The sequence below is a fragment of the Pteronotus mesoamericanus genome, unplaced genomic scaffold, assembly GCF_021234165.1.
Source record: "Pteronotus mesoamericanus isolate MK-2021 breed Mesoamerican mustached bat unplaced genomic scaffold, CSHL_Meso_final contig_52, whole genome shotgun sequence".
In the NCBI taxonomy this organism is placed as follows: domain Eukaryota; kingdom Metazoa; phylum Chordata; class Mammalia; order Chiroptera; family Mormoopidae; genus Pteronotus; species Pteronotus mesoamericanus.
The window spans coordinates 11,970,992-11,992,872 of record NW_026555189.1 but is presented as its reverse complement, the minus strand read 5'-3'; the positions used below and the strand labels follow the sequence as shown (position 1 = coordinate 11,992,872).

The window sequence follows — 21,881 nt, the reverse complement described above, 5'->3', positions numbered from 1 at the left end:
ATCCCTCCTACCCATCTGCATGAATGTGGCTTCTTTAAATCCTTGGTTTTGTCAGACTACCATACAGTTCTATTTTCTGACCCTTCTGGGTGTTGTTTTGAGATTTAGTTGTAATTCTTTTTGTGGTTATGCAAGGAGGTAAAGCGTGTCTACCTATGCCTCCATCTTGACTGGAAGTCTATTGCTATATAATATTTTTGAAGAATTTATAACAATATGAGAAGAATTCAGTAATACACAAAACTGAATATTGTGTGGCCTCAATTAAAAAGGAAAACCAATTATACAAAACTATATTGGAAAAATATACCCAAAATGATTATAGTGATTTGGGAAGACTTAATTTTAGTCTTAAAGCTTTATTTTCCTAATACTTGGCAAAGAGCTTATATTTTATAAATTTGATAAAATTATTTAATAAAAACATAGTCTTTGCAGTTCTCACAGCCTTTAATACTCAGTTGTTAACTTTTTTTTTTTAATTTTATTTTGATTTTTTTTAGAGAGGGAGAGAGAGAAAGGGGAGAGAGAGAAAGAGAGGCATCTATTTGTTGTTCCACTTATTTCTGCATTCATTGGTTGATTCTTTTTTTTAAAAAAAATTTATTATTTTTAGAGAAAGGAGAAGGGAGGGAGAAAGAGAAGGAGAGAAACATCAATGTGTGGCTGCTTCTCATGCACCCCTCCACCGCACACCTGTTCTGCAACCCAGGCATGTGCCCCAACTGGGAATCGAACTGGCGACCCTTTGGTTTGCAATCCAGCACGCAGTCCACTGAGCCACACCAGCCAGGGCTCATTGGTTGATTCTTGTATGTACCGTGACCAGAGATGGAACCTACAACCCTGGCATAATGGGGCGATGCTCTAACCAACTGACTTACTTGGTCAAGACCTTAGGTTTTTAAATTGAAAAAAAAAAGTAAAAGATTTTGTTGAATCAGTGTTATTGCAGTAAGTTTATCTTTTGGCTTAAAGAAATGAGTGTTTTCTCTTCTTAGTTAATGTAATGCCCCCTGTAAAGAGCCTGGTATTTACTTCATATACTTTTTCTTTTAGATTCTGGATTTATTTCACTTTCAAGATAAATTGACAGCACGACAATTTCAGAGAGTGGCCACCACTGCCTTCATAACTATGTCAAGAGAACGCCCACAACTGGCAGCAAAGTATTTGCTTCAGCCAGTGTTAGCGCCTCTTCATCGATGTTTAAGTACAGCAGGTAAAGGAGCACTGGTGATTGGGGTTCCTGTAAATGACTTCAGTCTGGCATTTCAGTGTCTTTAGTTTTCATCCTCCCCCAGCCCCCAGTGTTTTATTTTGAAAAATCTATTTCACATAAATTCCAAGAAGAGTACAATGAACCACCCCTCTTCACCTAGATTAACCAACTCTTATTTTTTGGCCACCCTTGCTTTATCATTTCTCTTTGTATATGTGTACATTTTTTTATGAACCATTCGAGAGTGAGTTGTAGACATCATCTAATATACAGACTTTATTCAGATTTCTCTGATTGTCCCAAGAATTTCTTTTATAGCTATTTTTTAAAAATCTAGAATTCAATCAAGAATCATGCATTACATTCACTTACGTCTTTTTAGGTTCCTTTACTAGAGAATAGTTCCCCAATTTTTTGTTTGTCTTTCAACACGACATTTTCGAAGAGCCCAGGTTATAGAATGGTCCTCAATTTGTATTTGTCTAATTGTTTCCTAATGATTAGTCCAGGTTAAACACATCTGCAGGGATACTACATGGGATGATGGAATTTTTCTCAGTCTTCATCAGATCAAGGAGCATACGTTACCAGTTTATCCTAGCAAGGTTATATTTGATTTTTTTAAATTTAATTTATTTATCTTTAGAGAGGGGAAGGCAGGGAGAAAAAGAGGGGGAGAAATATCAATATGTGGTTGCCAATTGCACACCCCCTGCTGGGGGACCTGGCCTACAACCCAGACGTGTGCCCTGGCTGGGAATCGAACCTGCAACTCTTAGGTTTGCAGGTCGGCACTCAATCCACTGAGCCACACCAGCCAGGCCTGATGATTTGATTAAGGTGGTAGTACACAGACTTCGCTTTTATTAAAATACCTTTCTCCCTCTATAATTAATAAGTTATCTGTGGAATGATAGTCTCAGGCTGTGTGAATACTTTGTTTCTCAATAATCTTTCATACTATGAAATACTTTCATACTATGAAATATTTTCATACTATGGTTTAGTATCCATTGAAGAGTGTTGCCAGTAAAACGGTGACTTTCCATTTCTTTTGTTATTTCTATTTTGTTAGTTGGTATTCTACAAAGATTTCTCTCTTTCTCCCTATCTCACCCCTTTAAAAAAATAATTACTTAAGTATCAGTGTAGATTTATAGGTTCTTTTTTAATTGGTTAACAGACATTCCTGTCATTCATTTTGATGTTCAGATTTCTCCATATTTGTCCAGGGGGTGTAGTTCTGTTTTAATGTCTTAAAAGGCTGATATTTTCACCACTTCCCTTGGTGTGTTTTTATGTTTTATTGAGTTTAATGTTGGGATGCTAAGTATCATTATAGCATTCTTAGTGATTAAAAAAAAATTTTCTAGATAGTAGTTCCTCAGATTAAAAATGAAAAAAGAAAAAGTTCAATCTTATGGTTAAACCAAATTTAGGTCTGTGTATACTTTGTGTAGAAGTCATTTTGTAGTATGAATTTTTCTGGGTATGTGTGGAGAGGTAAGGTGGGGAGGGATGGAGAAAGTCTAATTCTTTGGCTTAGTAAAACTTCACCAGATTGAGCCATGGTGAAGTGAAAGTTATTTGGACATGACAAACAAGATATTTGAGTAAATACTTAAAATTCCTTTATATTTAATAGGAATCTATCCTAGAATCAGTATATTCTTCAAAAAGTGGCTTAAAAATGAACTGTTATTTCTGTTGGCCTCAGTGAGGGTAATTTTGGCTTTTGTTCTCCAGAGATTCCAGAGAGTGACATGGTGCCAGGGACCATTTTGGTGACAGAAGAAGAACTTAGTAGATGTATTGAGGATATATTTAAGGTTGGTAATTTGAGTCACTAGTGTTTTTAGCTATATTTGTACTTAATCTTTTAAAATAATTTTGTCGCCCTGGTGGGGTAGCTCAGTTGGTTAGAGCATTATGCCAGATACACCAAGGTTGCAGGTTTGATCTCTGGTCAGGGCACATGCAAGAATCAACCAGTGAATCCATAAATAAGTGGAACAACAAATCGACCTTTCTCTCTCTCTCTCTCTTTTTCTAAAATTAATAAGTAAAATTAAAAAAAAATAAAACAATTTTGCCTTTTTAATAGGTACTTTAAAAATTAAAATAATCTTAAATTCCAAATCATAAATCTTTTCACTTTTTAAAAAATTGTATTTATTTATTTCTAGAGAGAAGGGAAGGGAGAGAGAGAGGGAGAGAAATATCAATCAGTTGCCTCTTGCATGTCCCCAACTGGGGACCTGGACCGCAACCCAGGCTTGTGCCCTGACCAGGATTTGAACTGGTGACCTTTCAGTTTGCAGGCTGATGTTCAGACCCTTGAGCCACACCAGCCAGGACTAAATCTTTTCACTTTTTGAAATTGTAAACCATAAGGTGTTGGTGAAAAAAACTGATGGATTTAATTTTTTTTTAAATTTATTGACTTTAGAGAGAGGGGAAAGAACAGAGAGAGAGAGAGAGATCAATTTGTTATTCCACTTATTTATGCATTCATTGGTTGATTCTTGCATGTGCCCTGACTGGGAATCAAACCTGCAATGTAGGCGTATCAGGATGATGCTCTAACCAATTGAGCTACCCAGCCAGGGCAAAATTGACACATTTGAAACTGTCAGTTTCATCATTTATCTGAATGTTAAACAGTTTATATTCTCAAACTGGCACATGTCACTGATGAAGGCATGTCTTTTAAAGAAATTGACAGAGACATTTACAATACTGTAGGCTTCCTAAAAGTATATAAACATTTTGAATCCACTTTATAACTTTTGATAGTAATCACCCTCATAAAGAAGTCTGAATGAATGAATCCTGAAAATGACTTATCTAAATATGTATTTAAAATGATAAAAATGTAAATTGTATGTTCTCTATGATTATATGGTATGTATTAAAAATATATTTTTAGGGAAAAATAAAATCCATTGTGCTAGGGCCAGATGGACTTAGGGTAAATATTCTCTTTTAAAGTGTATTTCAAGAAATTTACAATAGTATTTTACTATTAAATATACTTAATAGAGGCCCTTGCTGGTGTGGCTCAATGGATTGAGTGCCGGCCTGCGAACCAAAAGGTTGCTGATTCAATTCCCAGTCAGGGCACATGCCTGGGTTGCAGGCCACGTTCCCAGTTGGGGGCATGCGAGAGGCAACCAATCAATGCTTTTCTCTCACATCTATGTTTTTCTTCCTCTCTTTCTCTCTTCCCCTCTCTCTAAAAAATAAATAAATAAACAAAATCTTAATAACATTTATAAGAAAAACAACTTTCAAAACTATACTCCATGTGAAAAAGTGCAGCTACTTTGGAAAATAGTTTGGCAGTTCCTCACAAAGTTTAACATGGAGTTATATGACCCAGCAGTTCCACTCCTAGGTATATACCCAAGAAAAATGAAAACATGTTCACACAAAAATCTGCACACAAATGTTCATAGCAGCATTATTCATAATAGCCAAAATATGGAAACAATCCAAATGTCTATCAACAGATGAATGGATAAACAAATGTGATATATCCACATAATATACTACTTTTTAGCCTTAAAAAGGAATAGAATATGGACAGCTACCACAACACAGATGAACATGTAGAAATTATAATTTAAAAGTTTAAAAAGAAGCCAGGCATAGAAGACCACACCTTATATGGTTCCATATGTATGAAATGTTCAAGATAGGCAAATCCGTAGAGACAGAAAGTCGATTGGTGGTTGCTAGGAGTTATGGACAGAAAATTGGCAGTAACTGCTCATGGTATGAGGTTTCTTTTTGAGGTGAGGAAAATGTTCTTGAATTAGGTAGTGGTGATGGTTATACAACCTTGTGAATATACAAAAAACCACTGGATTGTACATTTTAAGAGAGTAAATTTTATGGCCTGTTAATTATATCTCAGTAATTTAAAAATTTATATTCCACATTCCTCATTTCTTTTCTATGGCAGTAAATTAAATATTTTAGAGTAAATTTTCAAATTTTAGCTTATTATGAAATATAATCATTCAAACATACAAAAAATGTGAGAGCACAACGCTCATACACCCATCACTCAGCTGAAATTCTCTGCCTACTCATCCCTGCTCACATCTCCCTGGCTTCCCACCTGAAGGGAGTCACTGTCCTGAATCTGTGTTTATTATTCTGTAAGGTATTTGAAGGATTGTTGTGCATGATTATAAATGTGTTTAAATGACATTGTAATGTATGTGACTTTAATTCATTCATTTTCGGTACTAGATGTTATTCCATTATGTGACTATATCACCATGTATTTGTTTATTCTTCTATTGGGAGACATTTGAGTTGTTTCCATGGAGTTTTTGCCAATCTGTTGCATACGTTGTAGTTTTAATTAGCAGTTCTTTTATTACTAGTGAGGGTAAGCATTTTTTTGTGTTTTTAGTTCATTCATATTTTTACTTTTCTAAATTGTTCATATATTTTGTCCCTTTTAAAAAATGTGCTATTTGCCTCCTTTAAGGTAAATTATTTTTGTAAAACAGTTTTTTTGAGGTATACTTTACAGACTGTAAAATAATGTTTTAATTGTACAATTCAATGATTGTTAGTACATTTACAGAGTTTTGAAACCATCATGATACAGTTTGAGAACATTTCAGTCACCCCCAAAAGACCCCTTCGGCCTTACTTGCGGTCACTCCCTGTTCCCGCTCCAGGCCCAGGCAGCCACCAGCCTGCTCTCTGCGGCTCTGGGTTTGCCTCTTGTGGATCTTTTGTGTGAGGGAATCATGCAGCGTGTGCTCTTTTGTGTCCAGCTTCCCTCTCTCAGCATAATGTGTCCGAGGTTCATGTGTTGCATATATTGTTATTTTCCACCGCCCTTTTTTTTGCTAAGTAATATTCTATTGTATGACTATACCACATTTTGTTCATCTGTTCATTAGTTGATGGACATTTGAATGTAGAGTAAATCTTGTTTTAAAACAGCTTTATAACATATAATTCACATATTGTATAGTTTACTCATTTAAAGTGTACAAATCCATGTTTCTTAGTATATTCATAGGTTTGTGCAGCTGTCCTCACAATCTATTTTAGGACATTTCGCTACCCTAAAAGAAACCCCATACCACCCCCAATTTCCTTCACCACCATTCGCCCCAGCCCTAGGAAGCCATTAACTAACTACTTCTGTCTCTGTAGATTTACTTATTCTGGACATTGCATATAAATGGAATCATATAATACGTTTTCCAAAGTAGCCTCACCATTTTACATTTCCACCAGCAGTATAAGAGGGTATATAGTCAATCTGAAGTCACGTTCTTTTAGATAAGAAGGCACGTGCTTTTGTTTTGTATTAAGCTTTATGTATGCCACTAATAAATTCGTAGATATAAAATGCAGGCTTATAAATTCAAAATTGATTCTCCATGACACTCATTTTGTACTAAAGTGAGATGTTTTCTATGCTTTTATTTAATTTTGCTGGTAAAACACAGAATATACCTTTTACAGGGATGACCTGGCACACAAGTATGGAATTACATTGCTCATAGATAAAACATGACAGTGACTTAGTGAATATCATGCCGTTTGTATTTTTTAATGCCCCATTTAGAGACTTAGGAAAACAAAGTTCTTATGTCCTGTTCTGCATATTGGTAGTAAGGAATTTTCAGATTATAGAAAGATAAGAAACTCTGTAGAGCAGCCTGGAAAGCAAATGATCTGAATTAGAAAACAAGGCCCAACTAACTTTCAAAAAGGTTATCTTTAGTCCCTTCCCATCTAAGGAATATCATGATGAAAAGCTGTTAAATGGTTGGGTGTGGCATGTCAGAAAGACTTGAAAGTGTTGGTAAGCGTTGGACTAATTGTGACTAAAGTTTTTTTAAAGATTGTATTTATTTACTTTTAGAGTGGGAGGGAGGAGAAGAGAGAGAGAGAGAAACATCAGTGTGCGAGAGATATATTGATCACTTGCCTCTCACTTGCCACCAACTGGGGACCGGATTCAGACCCCAGGCATGTGCCCTGACTGGGAATTGAACTGGCAACCTTTGAGTTCGCAGACTGGTGCTCGGTCCACCGAGCCACACCAACCTGGGCTAATTCTGACTAAACTTTTATATAAACCCCTCATAATGTTCCTTGGAAGTCAATAAATTGCTTTTAAAAGTAAAAGCAAAACAGCTTCTTACTGGCAAGTGGAATAGCCTCTGAGAACAGAGAGATCCAGCAATAGTGATTCCTGTCATTCCTCCTACTGATTGCCCCAAAAGGGTGGAGCGGGGGAATTCATTTCTGATTGGTGAACAATTTGGTGAATTTAAAACCTCTGGGAGAGGCAAGCACAGCAATTTCCCTTAGACACTTGATTGTGCTCGGTGATTGGAACTGTGGGGAAGGCAGGGCGGGGTGCGGAAGGGTGATTCTTCCCTCTGCAAGGTTTTGGCAGCTCAGCTGCAGGAGGAAAACAGAGGAAATGTGTATGCTGGTGATAAACGGTGTATAAAATTTAGCTACAAAGGATGTGTTGTCGCCTTTTATTAAGTTACTGCTAATACTAAATTATAGAGTACAGCTCAACGGCAGGAAAAAAGGAAAACATCTGGGATGGCTGAACTGATTCAGCAACTCACTGGGTAACAGGAGGGTGCGAGAGGGTGTTTGATTTTAGGGAGGCTTTTGGGAACATTTCCAGCTCCAGTTGTCTCTCTTCCTTCTTTTCTTTTCAACAGATTTATTGAGATATAATTCACATACCACACAATTCACACATTTAAAATGTTCAATTCAGCATTTTTACTACATTCACAACATTGCGCAACCATCACTGCAGTCCAATTTTAGAATATTTTTGTTACCCATAAAAGACCCCCATACACATTAGCTGTCACTCCCATTGTTCTCACTTTGCCCCCAGCCTGAGGCAACCACTAATTGATTTTCTGTCTCTATAGATTTGCCCGTCCTGGACATTTCATGTATATGGAACCATAAAATATGTGGTCTTTCATACTTGGCTTTTCACTTAACATGTTTTTAAAAAATATTTTTTATTGTGTTTTTTCCCCATTACTGTGTAACTCCCTCACACTTACCGCCCCTGTAATCACCACACTGTTGTCCATGTCCCTGAGTCCTTTTTACGTTTTGCTCCGATCCCTCCACCCCTCAACCTCTCCTCACTTAACATGTTTTTAAGATTCATCCATATTATAGCACGAAGCAGTCTTCATTCTTTTTAATGCTGAATAGTATTTCAGTGTATGGATATACCATATTTTGTTTGTTTATTCATCATTTGATGGATGTTTGTGTTGTTTCTACATTTTGACTATTATGAACAATGCTTCTCTGGATGTTCATGTACAAACTGCTGTGTGGATGTATGTTTTCATTTCTCTTGGGTGTATACCTAGGAGCAGAAATGCTGCATCATATGGTAACCCTGTGTAACCTTTTGAGGAACCACCTGACTGTTTTCCAAAGTAGCTCTGCCATTCTGTATCCCCACCAGCAGGCTGCGAGAGTTTCATTTTACCATATTTTGGCCAACATTTGTTATCAGTCTTGTAAAATTATAGTCCTGCTAGTAGGAATAAAGTAGTATCTCTCTGTGGTTTTGATTTACATTTCCCTAAAGGCTAATGATATTGAACAGCCTTTCATGCCTTCTTTGGAGAAATGCCTGTTAAGATCCTTGGCCCACTTTTAAGTTGGGTTGTCTTTTCATTTTCGGTGGGTTGAGGGATGTCTTTTGGCGGTCCCGTTTTCATCTTACTGGAGTTTTAAGTCAATTCTATTATGGTGCCTCACTTGACACTTCTGAGTTCCCAATGTGTCACCTGTATTATGACAGCCGCCATCTCGCTGCCATCTTATCCTCCAGCTGCAGAGCCCCTTAGTTCCTCAGAGGCAGTTTCACCTTTACTGCATACACAGTTTCGACCTGATTGGTTATGTGGATTGAATGAGCACAGCAGAATTGGAAGGAATAAATCAGACTAAGGCACACTGACGAGACGATGCGGGCAGAGAGGAGCAGGAAAGGGGACAGAAAAAGTGCCTCCAAAGCGCATAATAATTTGGAAAAACAAAGTATGTTGGAGCTGGTATGTTCAGTATTTGTACTTTGTTTTAGGAGGCAGGGATTGCCTATAGTTCATTTTGTAAATATTTCCTTCGGAAACATTTGAAAGTATAAATACATTTTAGTATTTTAAGGACTAATTCCTCAGCTCTCAGAATGAAAGCTTTATGGTGGGAACAGTTACAAGGGAGGGCCCTTCTACTCTTGCACCCTTCACGCATGGCAGCAAGGGGGCAGCGTGGCTCTGGTGGGCCACGGGGGAGTTCTCACCAATGGGGTGTATACGCAGGTGCTAGTCGGATTGAATTGGAAATTTGGCATAGTTCCTTGTACTTCATTCATATGAATACTTCATTCCTGTGTGTGTCCCTTACCTCTGGGAGAATCACCCAAGCCAAGAAGGGGATATGCAGCTCCAGTAGCTTTCGGGCCGTTGGCTCCCTGTCCTGTATTCGCTGACGCCGAGAGACGGGGGCCCAGGCCCGGGAATGCCAAAACCCTTTTGTCCTCTCTGGCATGAGAGGGGTAATGGTTCCTCTTTGCCTAGAGAGGTGAAGAGAGGCCTAGATTGTGTAGAGGCTGGTTCTGGGTAGAGTAGGATAAGAGAATTACAATTCTTTCTGTTTTGGACATTTTCTCTTAAGAGAACTGGCCGGACTCTGAGAGTGGACCTGTGTGTATGTGGGGTGGGGGTGGGGAGATGTTTACTTTTAGTATTCCTTATAGTACTTGCCAAAACTCCCTAAAGGTAGAAGAACTTTTAGGGTAGGAAAGGCTAGAGGGTGCCTAATTAGCTGATTTTCTTCATTCTCATTTCTATTTTATCTCTCTGTTTCCAGATTCAGGGAATCTGGGCTTTAAGTATCCAACTATTTTTCCCCCATTTAATCTTAATGAATTTCTAATTAAGGTCTCTTTGTCAGTTGACACCTCTTTCTAAATTTTTAATTATTTTTATAGAGTAAGTTAAAATAACACATTCTTAGAGCCGGGAGGACTTTAGCGATATTTATATAACTCCCTCATTTAAAAAAATTTTTTTTGAAAAAGATTTTATTTATTTACTTTTAGAGAGAGGCAAAGAGAGGGAGAGAAACATCAGTGTGTGGTTGCCTCTCTCACACCCCCAACTGGGGACTTGGTGCACAACCCAGGCATGTGCCCTGACTGGGAATTAAACCAGCACCCCTTTGGTTCACAGGCTGGCACTCAGTCCACTGAGCCACACCCACCCGGGCATAATCCCTCATTTTTTAAAACAGACTTTCTTTTAGAGCAGTTTTAGGTTCACAGAAAATTGAGCTGAAAGTACAGAGAGTTCCCATATATCCTCTGGTCCCGCACGTGCACAGCCTCCCCCACTGTCGACATCCACACCAGAATGGTCCATTTGTTACAGGCGGAGAATCTGCACTGACATGTCAATATCACCCAGAGTCCACGGTTTACATTAGATTTGCTCTCGATGTGGTACATTCTTTGGGCTTTGGCAAATTAATCCCTCATTTTATAGTAAAGGAAAAAAAATCCAAAAGACTGTGAAGTGACTTGTCCCAAATCATATTAGTGAGTGGCAGAGCTGGTTTAGGGACCAACCTTTGCTCTCTGTCTTTCTCTCCTGTGTTTAGAAAAGATAATGTTCACACATGGTACAAGTTTCAGAAGTGCACAAGGCTTTAAGTTACTCTCCCTCCATCTATGGCTGTTCCCTAAAGGCAATGACTCTTTATGGATGTTCCCATCCCTGATTGAACTGTGGCCTCGAATAACATGCAAAGGACTGAAAGAAGTGCCTCCAAAGCTGTGGGATATGCAAGTGTTAGATTTCCTAAATGCTGCAGTTCAGGTTCTGTGCTATATTATAGTGACAAGCACCTGGCCCTTTGAGTCAGAGAGACGGAGCTTGGAATCCAGCGCCAGGGTTGACTATCCATGTGACTTTAGGTGACATATATAACATTTACATTGGGGGGATAAATAAGGTAACTTTTGATAGGTTCTTGCATGCTTTAGTACATAACAGGTGCTGAAAAAACTATCAATTCCCTTTTGGTTCAGGGAAACTCTTTGTTTAAAAGATAATTTTATGCAGTATGCTCTGAACGCATGCACTGTACAAAATACTACATTAGGTAGCTCTTCCTGTTCTTTTGCCTCTCACAAGTTTTACTTACACTCAGAAAGTGCATTAGAAGTTCTGGAACATTAGTATCAAAAGGATCACTGTGATATTTTAGAGGGCAGCATTTGACTAGTTTCATCTTTAAGAGGGGTACAATCAAGTTGCAGCCTGTACTGGATTTCAATGTTAAGATTAAGTCAGCTTGATTCTGAATAGACTCATCATGTTTTTATTTCCACACGTGTACGTCCCTGCGAAAGAAAAGGCCTTTTGCATTTATAGTAGCATCAGTGAGGATAAAATATTTAGGAATAAATTTAACATTTGCACAAGGCTGTTTATTTTACAGAAGGTTTTGACATGAGTTATCTTCATTGGTCCTTGTGCCAAAAACTTAGTGCCCACGTTATAAATGAGGAAACTGAGGAGAAGAAAAGTTTAAATGTCTTGTCCGTGTTTGCTCACTTATTATGTGATTTGGGACAGAGACGGAATCATAGCTAAGTCTTCTGACTCCTAGTTTCCCAGTGCTTCCTCAGCCACTCAACGGTGGCCTCTCGGGGAGATGCTCAGCAATGCAACGAAGTCTATGAAACGGGAGATGGAGCGTAAGGGCTTTATGTTTTGTTTTGCTTTGAAACAGAAACGCACGTTTAGCCTTAATACTTTTGACCATTTGGACTCTTGCAAGCTTCTTCTTTCATTTTTTTTTTTTTAACTTTCTAGTCAATCCTTCCAGGGAAATGCAGTCTTCCAGACGTTGAAGATAGGTGCTGAACAAGCCAAAATAGTAAAATAAAGCCAAGCCTTCTTTTGTTCAATTTTCTGTCCCTTTCATGGCTGAAGTTCTCTTCAGTTCTTTTGCATTGATTGAGTAGCTTCTGGCTACAGGTTTTTTTTTAAAAAAAAAAAAGAAAATACAGAGATCATTGTAACTCCCCACCCCCGAAATAGAGCTTTTGAGAAAATGAACATCAGCCAGTCTACCTTGTTCATTCATTCTTTGATTCAATTAATCAGTTACACACACGCAAAATTTACCAAGTACCTACTAAATGCCAGGTACTCTGCGAGGTTTACGAATACAAAAATGATTAAGAGCCAGCCACTGCCTTCAAGGAGCTCCCAGTCAAGCAAACAAAGAGTTACAGTAAAGTACGATCTATAATTAAGCGCCCAGGAACATGCCTGTGTTAAGCCATGGGAGCAGCAGTCCTCTAAGCTTAGATGAAGTGTCGTAAGGCTTAACCGCAGACGCCGTCTCTCACGCTGGCTCTGTGATGGAAAGCCAAGCCGCATTCAGGAAGGAATGTGGAAATCCCCAGAAAGGAATGAGGAAATCCCCAGGCTGCCAGTATCCTCTTCTAATCTGTTCTGAGCCGTTATGGTTTTTATGGAGCCATACTGTTCTCTTACTGTGCCCCTCAGCCCTGTCCTACACATTTATACTGGAAAAGCCTCAGGTAGATATGGAAGTTCAACTGCAAAGCACCATTTCACTTACTCACAGAGGGTCTGACCCCCTGTGTTCCTTTATGGGTTGCTAAACTCCTGATACAAGTCAATAATCTGGGGAGTCTGCTTTTGGGGGAAGTGACCGCAGTCTACTTTGGAAGTATGAGTCGGTGCAGACCAAACTGTTACCCTGCATGTGAGTTCAGTGTGAGGCAAGAGATTGGAAGGAAGGGGCTGTCGCTGGGAAGGACTGGCCGTGGTATGGCCCTGGAGATCCAGCAGAAGACTTGGTAGAAGGGGGGCTGCCTGAGCCTCTCAGCAGGCGGAACAGGAGGCGGAACAGGAAGTGGAACAGGAAGTGGAACAGAGCTGCTGTCCATGGTGCCACTCAGGAACTCCCGCTCTTCATTGCAGAGAGTGCAGGAATAGCACACACAACATAAAATTTACCATTTTAACCACTTTAACTCAGTGCCATTGAGTCCATTCATGATGCTGTGCAACCATCACCACTGTCTACTTTCAGGACTTTTTCATCCCCCCAAATGGAAACCCTATACCCATTAAGCAATCACTCCTCAGTCCTCCCTCCCCCCGACAACTCCTAATCTGCCTTCTGTCTCTATGGATTGAGAACAGATTTTGTGTCCGACAGATCTGTGTTCATCCTGGCCCTGCCATTGGCTGACAGTGTACCTTTGCCCAACTAACTTTGGTTCTCTGAGCCTCAGTTTTCCATAGTTTTAGGCTGGGAATTAAAGTCTCTGACCCGCAGAACTCTTGTGGGAATTGATTGTATATTAAATGTTTAGCCGAATAGCCTGGTTCATTCTTTTTTTAAAGATTTTATTTACTTTTAGAGGGAGGGGAAGGGAAGGAGAGAGGGAGAGAAATATCAATGTGTGAGATACATCAATCGGTTGCCTCTCCCATGCCCCCAACTGAGGACCTGGCCCCCAACCCAGGCATGTGCCCTGACTAGAAGTTGAACCAGTGACCTTTCAGTTCACAGGCTCAATCCACGGAGCCACACCGGCCAGGGCCCTGGTTCATTCTTGAGTACGTGCGCAATGACGTGCAATAAATGGTAGTTATTGTTTGCTTCATAAAAGCAATGACAGTGGAGTTCCTTTACATTGTATGCCACTGCATTTAAAATGCTTATTTACCAAAAATTGAGGAAATACAACATAGTCATCTCCTCTGATAGGTGTTGAAGTAGGAAACTTGACTTTTGTCTCCCAGGCTAGTTCAGGAAGTGAGAGATAACTATATTCAAAGACTGATCATAGGTTTACAAGTTTTAAAATGCTATTGGAATTTAGAGGAGAAAAGTCACTAATGGTGGTTAAATGCTTAATGAATATTTGAATGAGTGAATGAATGAATGAACAGTTGAACAGTCAGATACATAGCAGGCCTATGGAAGAGGTAGAACTTGACCTGGGTCCATCTGACATGTACCACTGCCTGCCTTTCATCTACAAAATACAATCTGGTCATTAGGATACAGAGCGATCTGTAAGGTGGGTGAGTGAACCGGAATTATGGCCAGTCCAAAACCTTTGGAAAACAGATACACTTCCATCAAGGAAGTTTAAAGGGAGGTAGATTTGGGCTCAATATAAGGAAGAATTTACTATTAATGTTGGAAGGGAGGTGACAATCCTGAATGTGTCAAGCAGAGGCCATTTAAGTTCTTTAAGATGTAGAGAAAAAGGGGACCTTATTACTAAATCTTTCCACTTTGGAAAAAATTTCATTTCTCTGTTCCTATCAGTGAACTTAATGGATTATTAGTGGATGAATTGATAGGATGAATTGATAGGAGTTATTCATAATTTCTCTTTCCACATGCTCTTCCTCTCATCACTGTCTATTCATTTGACCTGTTTTATTTTTCTTCATCACACTTGTCATTATCTGATACTATATGTTTATTGCTTATTTGCTGTCCCCCAACTATTAATAGAATGTAAGCTTTGAAGCAGATAATTCGTTCACTATATGCCTGGCACACAACTGGCACTTAGTAAACATTTTCTGAAGCTTTACATAAAATAAATAACATATGTATAAAAAATCTCTACAGTTTTCCCTAAATATAAAAGTAGTGCTTGTTTCTTGTTAATAAAATACAGAAAAGTACAAGAAGAGAATTTAAAAATTGGAATTTATCAACAACAATGTATACCCCTGAGAAATGTGCTTGATTGAGTTCATGTTAAAGTTTGAGGTGTTTTGGCACAATCAAGCCAGTAAATAATAAAGATTTAACCCCATCTGTTTTTTTGTTTTGTTTTGTTTTTAATGTACAAAAGATGTTGGTAAGGAAGGATGGCTCCATAGGGATTACCTCTGGGAACACAGAATCCAGAGCCAAACAATAGGCTTTTACGTTATCTGGGGAATCTCTTTTTTTACCTCTTGTAATTGGTGGTATATAATTAGGCCTGCATATTACTTCCGAACAATGCCATACAATGCACCTCATTTAGCTGGGCTTATGGAGATTAGATCATGCACAGGAAGCTGACTTCTTGGTTATCAAGCTCCATAGAGGAGTTGGGAGGCTTAAAGAGTGTGAAAAATTAGGGTTCATTTAAAGGGACAGGGATTCTGGAAAAGCTCAGATTTTTCTGTCTTAGTGCCTCTATGACCTTTAGTTTCCCGTAAACAGTGTTGATTCCTACCTCAATACTTTCTGTAAATAAGAGCCTCTTTTTAAAAAAAGATTTTATGTATTTATTTTTAGAGAAAGGAGAAGGGAGGGAGAATGAGAGGGAGTGAAACATCAGTTGATTGCCTGCCGCATGCCGCCAGCTCCAGGTACCTGGCCTGCAACCCAAGCAAGGCATGTGCCCTGACCGGGAATTGAACCAGAAACTCTTTGGTTTGTGGGACAATATCCAACCTATTGAGCCACACCAGCCAGGGCTAAATTAGAGCCTCTTTAAGCTTCCCTTTCCTCATCCTTTAAAATAGGGCTGCTAATACCAATTTTGTGAGATTGTTACAATTTTAATGAGCTAACTCTTTAAAGAATCTAACATAGTACCTGGAAGATAAAAATCCTAGCATAGTTCCTGGGACACATAGTGAGATTGTAATCGTTTTCAGTTTCTCTTCTTTCTCCTTTTATCACCATCATCATTATCCACACTATCAGGCTTTAGTTAATTTATTGTAACAGAATTACACTTTGAAATCCTATTATGTTTCACTGGAGTTTTGAATAGCATGTTGCGCTTCTTAAGATACTTTGTTACCCACCTTGAGTTATTGGTATACTTGTTTTATTCTTCTTGTTAGATAACAAGCAATTTTAGAGATGACCCATTCATTTTTATATTCATTACTGCACCTAGGACAGTACTTGGATCACAGTGGGTGTTCAAAAAAAATATGTACCATAACTATTGGAAATAAAAATCAGCACCCTCACACCCTTTTACCCAGTGAAGATCCAGGTACACAGAATAACTCCTTTGAACACTTACTGATTTGGAGAGACTAGCACGTGCCACTGTGGCAGTAACGTCTTAAGAGTGAAAAACCTGGAGCAAGCTATGTTTTTATGGGGTTTTTTCCGAACTTGTTTTACCTTTTTCTATCAGCATTAATTGCTTGTTAGTTCCTAAAAGCAGAGCCTTCTGCAGTAAGAATTATTGTGCAGATGAATAACAGGCAAATTGGGAGACTCAGAGTCAAAAGTAGTCAAAAGTAGGAAAGCAAGGGGTTGGGAAATGGGTCAATTTCCCCACTTTGCCCAGCAGTTTTTCAGGCTTCTCACACAGAAGAGCTGTAGTCCTGTCTCCCTCCCTGTGTTTCAGCCTGTCCATCAACCTCAAATGGTTCCCCTGGCTTTAGAGCTAAAATTGTTCGTCTTGGGACTAGAGTATTGCTCACGTAAACTCTGAGCCCTGCTAATAAGCTTATCGTGTTTAATTCCCATTCCTCTGGCCTTGTGGTCATGATACCTCTCTCCACCTCCTTTTCCCTAGGTGTACGTGGTTGGGAATGAACCTTTAGCAGTTTTGGTGGATTCCCTGCTTCCAGTCCTGGGAGTGTTCTTTTCTCTCTACTGTTTTACCAAGCAGAGTGTGTCTCACATAAGGTAAACAATCAGAGAACCTTATTTGTTTATAAATAGTGAAGCCTTCTCTTGCATGCTGTTCTTGTTCTTGTTATTTTGAATTTGACTCATGCCACCTTGTAACTTTCAAAGTCAAGAACACATTTGAGGATCCTCATATTCTGCTCATCTATAAAAGAGAGAGCTTTGCAAATTGAAGGGGATTGGATATAATTTTTAGAATGACTTTCTTGAGCCTCAGTCCTAGACATCAGAGATGAAATCTTTGTTTACATGTATGAACATGCTGCTATTTAACTGGTGAGAAATACTGGAATTACATGTCTAGGAAAGAGGCAATAGAGATGGATCATAACTACCTTGCGGGGAGTTAAAATCAAACTCGGGAAATCTGGATCTGAATGTGGCACCCTGTAATTTAGACTTGGATTTGGTGTTAGTGCTGCACAGCGTTGTTTAGAATTAAGGTGTTTCTTAGTCATCCAGAAAATAATCCTCTGTATTGGAATTTAAGTAGGACTCCTTTTGTATCAGCTCTGTTTTCACAGCTACTTATGTTGTTTCTTCTTCCTTATGAAAGTTTATATCCTTTCTAAAGTCCTACAGAATTCTGATTTTTGGTGTCTAGAAATTCCCCACATGTAATCTGACATGCAGTCTTACCCCCTTCCTTGGGTTATTATGAAGACTGCCTGTGCTTAAACCTGTTTAGCAAATAGAAAACTATCATCATCGAGTGGTGAAGGAAAGTACAGCTGACGCTTGAACAACACAGGTTTGAACTGTGTGGTACCACTTAGACACTATTTTTTTCAATAAATACCTGTACTGTTTTCAGCCCGTGGTTTGGGAGTCCATGGATGCGAAGGGCCAACTGTATGTATGAAACCCTGCCATTTTACATAGGGGACTTGAGCATCTTCACATTTTGGGATTTGCAAGGGGTCCTGGAACCAATTCTCTGCAGATACCAAGGGACAACTTAAGTCTGGGGGGAGTCAAAAGTTATACATGGATTTTTGACTACACAGGGGGCTTGCTGTCCCTAAGGTCCATGTTGTCCAAGGGTCAACTGTACTCAGTCTTGGGTGTTAGTCAAAGCTTACATATTGCCTTTGACTCTGACTAACTTTTGGTTAGTGCATCAGTGTAGCCCAAAGCCATAGGGAAGTGACAATATCAAGTGCAGTGGAAGATGGAGACTATAAATACATGAATTTGCTTCCAAAGGACTGTCTTGTTTCAGTTTTGAAACCCAAGTTCTCATAGTACTGTCAGGTCCACATCACACCTGAGAGGGAAGAAGCAAACGTTTATTCCATTCCTCTCCTGGTTGATTGGCACCAGTAAAAGGGGATGGGGAGTCAGCAAGAATTTGTCAGCATGCCGTTTCTTGGTCACCAGCAATTGGTTCCATTGATAGTGATGGTTTCATCAGTGGAAACTTTCTTTCACAGTGCCTGATCCAAAAGCAGTGGGTACACTTGGTACTACCAAAAAGGAAAAAAAAATTCACGCAGGACTCATACGTCATATTAGGGGTGCTTTTAGAGCCAAAGATCAGTCATTCATTCATTGGATTTCAGGATATTTGTATTCTGAAATTCATAAGAAGCATACTTTCCACTCCTGCACTTCATTAGCAGTACTAGGGGCCTGTGCCAGCACTTAGAATGCAGCAGAACCCGACAGTCTTTCTTTCTGTCTTGTTAGATGTGTAGAGTAAGATGACAAGCTCATTTATAACTTTTTTTCTGCCAGGTCACTTTGCCAAGAGATCTTATTATGGATTCTGGGGAAACTGGAGAGAAAGAAAGCAATTGCCAGCCTGAAAGGATTTGCAGGATTGGACAAATCTGTGCCTACTCTCCATTCTCTGTGTCAGTTCAGAGCTGCCACTCAAGGTGGCATAGTGATTACCATCAAAGAGGCCGTTTGGTGAGTCCAACCATCCTTGCTGTCTCTCTTCAGATGTGATTGTACCGAAAAGGCCATTCTGCGGCTTGTCCACTAAGGGGCGCTGGTAGAAAGGAAACCAAAACAAGCGGCTCAGGCTGGGGCGCTCCTGTTTATTATAATCTCTAAATGAAATGTGAGCCTTCAGTCATCCTCCAGTGTTTTTCTAGATGCCAGCTAATAGTAGGTGCAGTTCACTGGAGACTCACAGCTCTGCATCACGACAAGCCCACGTACTTCACCATGTTTTTGCCAGTGAGTCAGAGTAAAGGACAGACACATGCTCACCCTCCACAGCAAAACAAACCAGTGCTCTTTCTCACTCCCAAGATGGTATGTGGGTGCTCAGAGTCAGGCTTATTCCTAAGGGAAATTGCTTGATAGCTATCTTTCATGATGATTTTATAATGGGGGTTTGTTTCTCCTAGGGATTGATTAGAAGGTGCTTAGTAAACATTATTGGAATGGGTAATTTACTTCTCCAGCATCTCACAAGTGTGTTTTAAATTATTTCCATTTTCTGGGTGATACATGTAGATGTTATTACCTCATAATGTAAATTCGTATTGATCAGAGTTCATGTTGTATTTAACTGGTGGAAGTTATTGTACATCACATTACAAATGTTGCTGTTTGTTAAAGTGTTTAAATTTAAATTTTTAATTCACGATTAACTTTAAATTTTATAACACTTTCAATATGATGGACTTGAGGAAAACAGAAAAAAACACATTGATTGCAAACAGAATTACCTATACAGACTCAAGCTAGTAATTTACTGAGAGTTGTTTTGTTGAGCATTAGTAGGTTCCATGGTTATAACTATGATCCAAAACTGGAAGAGTTTAAAAAAGTCTGGCATGTTTATTATTTTTAAGATTTTATTTATTTATTTTTAGAAAGAGGGGAAGGGAGGGAGAAAGAAGGGGAGAGAAACATCGATGTGAGAGGGAAACATCAATCAGTTGCCTCTTGCACACCCCCGACCGGGGACCTGGCCTGCAACCCAGGCCTGTGCCCTGACCAGGAATTGAACCCACGACCCTTTGGTTCCTGGGACAATGTCCAACCCACTGAGCCACACCAGTTAGGGCTCCGGCATTTTTTAAAAAACACTTTGGAACAGTTTAACCAGGGACCAATTCCGTGACTATACAGAGAATTTTATAGTATTTAACTTAGTAGTTAAAACTTACTGCTCCTAACAAGTCCTTGATGCACTTCTTAGTGCGCGTATGTCAAAATCAACAGTTCTTACTGAAACTATAGTTTCTCTTCATGATAGGAAAAACAGTGACTAGACAGTGCTATCTGATCCTTAACCTGGGGTCTCTACGTGGATTTTTAAGGGACTATAATCTCCTTGGAATTGTACACAAGAAATTTTCCCATATGCAAACATGGATCCCCCCCACCCCCTGGGGTAACAGGAAAATAATTTAAACAAAATTTTGAGATATGTCTAATGATTTGCTATATGGAAATGACATGCTACTTTAGAATTTATTAATGGGGTTTCAAAAAAGTATCCCTGGGTGATCCATCTTACCAAGGTCACTCGGACTCTACATTGCAGTGATGAAGATGAAGCCCTGTACCAGAAGGTGTCCTCAGAGCAGTGCCAGGTAGAGCACCTCGGAGACTTGCTGTCCCACTGCCAAGAATGTGGTTTGGCTGGTGACTTCTTCATCTTCTGCTTGAAGGTAAGAACTACATATATAGTTGATGGTCAGCTTTATTCCAGGGCAAGGTCAGGAGACCTTTTGAATTTTAAAGGCAGTCATAATTTAAGGCTCTAAAATCAGGTCCTATTAGAAGAAATAATCAGAGGACATAAGGGTAATTTATTTTTTAGTAGGTTTGGTACAAAGAAGAAACTTACCTTTGGCAATACACATATGATTAAACGAGTACAAGGTCACCAGTACTGAAATCTCAGAGATGACCGAAGCAGAGCTAGGATCTATGAAAGGGTTAATCTTCACTCTGTGTTGACAGGAAGAACTCTTTTGAAGTTAATAGCAGGTTTTACAGCTATAGAGTAATCCCTTATCCTTTCTGACTATTGTTTTGTCAGGTATTTGGAAAGGAGATTTAGCAGTTCTGTCCCTCCCATTTCATTTTGTAGCCGCTTGAAACCTTTTCTGGGTTTGCCTCTTAGTACCGGTGGTTATGCTTCCTTTTGTTCCAATCTCCCACAGTAAGCTGTATGCCATACAGTTTTTCACTTATTTGCACTGTTTGAGACCATAAGCCAGGTGATCTCTGATTCCCTGTCTTCCAGTTCTGCCTTCTTCGTTGTTTTCCCTATATAAAATGTCTTCTCCAAGAGAATGTGTGTGCAGCTTAGGGACGGCGTGGGTGGGGGAGAGCGCAAGGAGGGAACCAGGGCTGACACCTCTAGGGTTTGAAGTAGCGGATACTTTTGGATGCTGTCTCGCCTCCCATGCTCACATCCATCCCCCTGCCCAGCCACTCATTGTAAATAACATTATAAGGATATAGCTTCTAAAAAAATGTTTTTAAACTAAATAAAAAAGAAATTTAAAAAAAAGGGGAAAAAACTAAGGAAAAAAGAATATATCCTCTTAATTGGATAGTTAGACTTTTTTTATTTAAAAAAAATAATCAAAGGGCTTTCTTTGCTCTAAACCAAGGTCTTTACACCTTGGTAATTATTGATATTTTGGGCTGGGTAATTTTTTGTTGGAAGCAGGTGAAGGGGAGATGGGAGTGGGCCTTCTGGCACTAGGGGTGGGGGGAGCTTCCTGTGCACTGTAGGGTACTTAGCAGCATCCCTGACCTCTACCCACTAGGTGCTTGTATCACCCTCCAATTATGGTGACCAAAAATGTCCCCAGGCATTGCTGAGTGCTCCCCTGGGGAGCAAAATTGCTCCTGCACAGTTGGGAAGCACTGCTCTCTAAACTGTCAATTACTTTGTAAA

The 21,881-nt window shown here is 39.3% G+C and overlaps 1 protein-coding gene across 3 annotated transcripts in view; it reads left to right on the top strand.

The window, feature by feature from the left end:
* Nucleotides 1-21,881, top strand: part of TANGO6 (transport and golgi organization 6 homolog) — a 133,684-nt gene that overhangs the window by 16,614 nt on the left and 95,189 nt on the right. For all 3 annotated transcript variants that reach the window (XM_054579277.1, XM_054579275.1, XM_054579276.1), the window contains exons 6-10: nt 1,060-1,222; nt 2,969-3,051; nt 16,887-16,999; nt 18,740-18,916; nt 20,511-20,637. In XM_054579277.1, the coding sequence (XP_054435252.1) occupies nt 1,060-1,222; nt 2,969-3,051; nt 16,887-16,999; nt 18,740-18,916; nt 20,511-20,637 (663 nt within the window). The remainder of the gene's footprint in view (nt 1-1,059; nt 1,223-2,968; nt 3,052-16,886; nt 17,000-18,739; nt 18,917-20,510; nt 20,638-21,881) is intronic.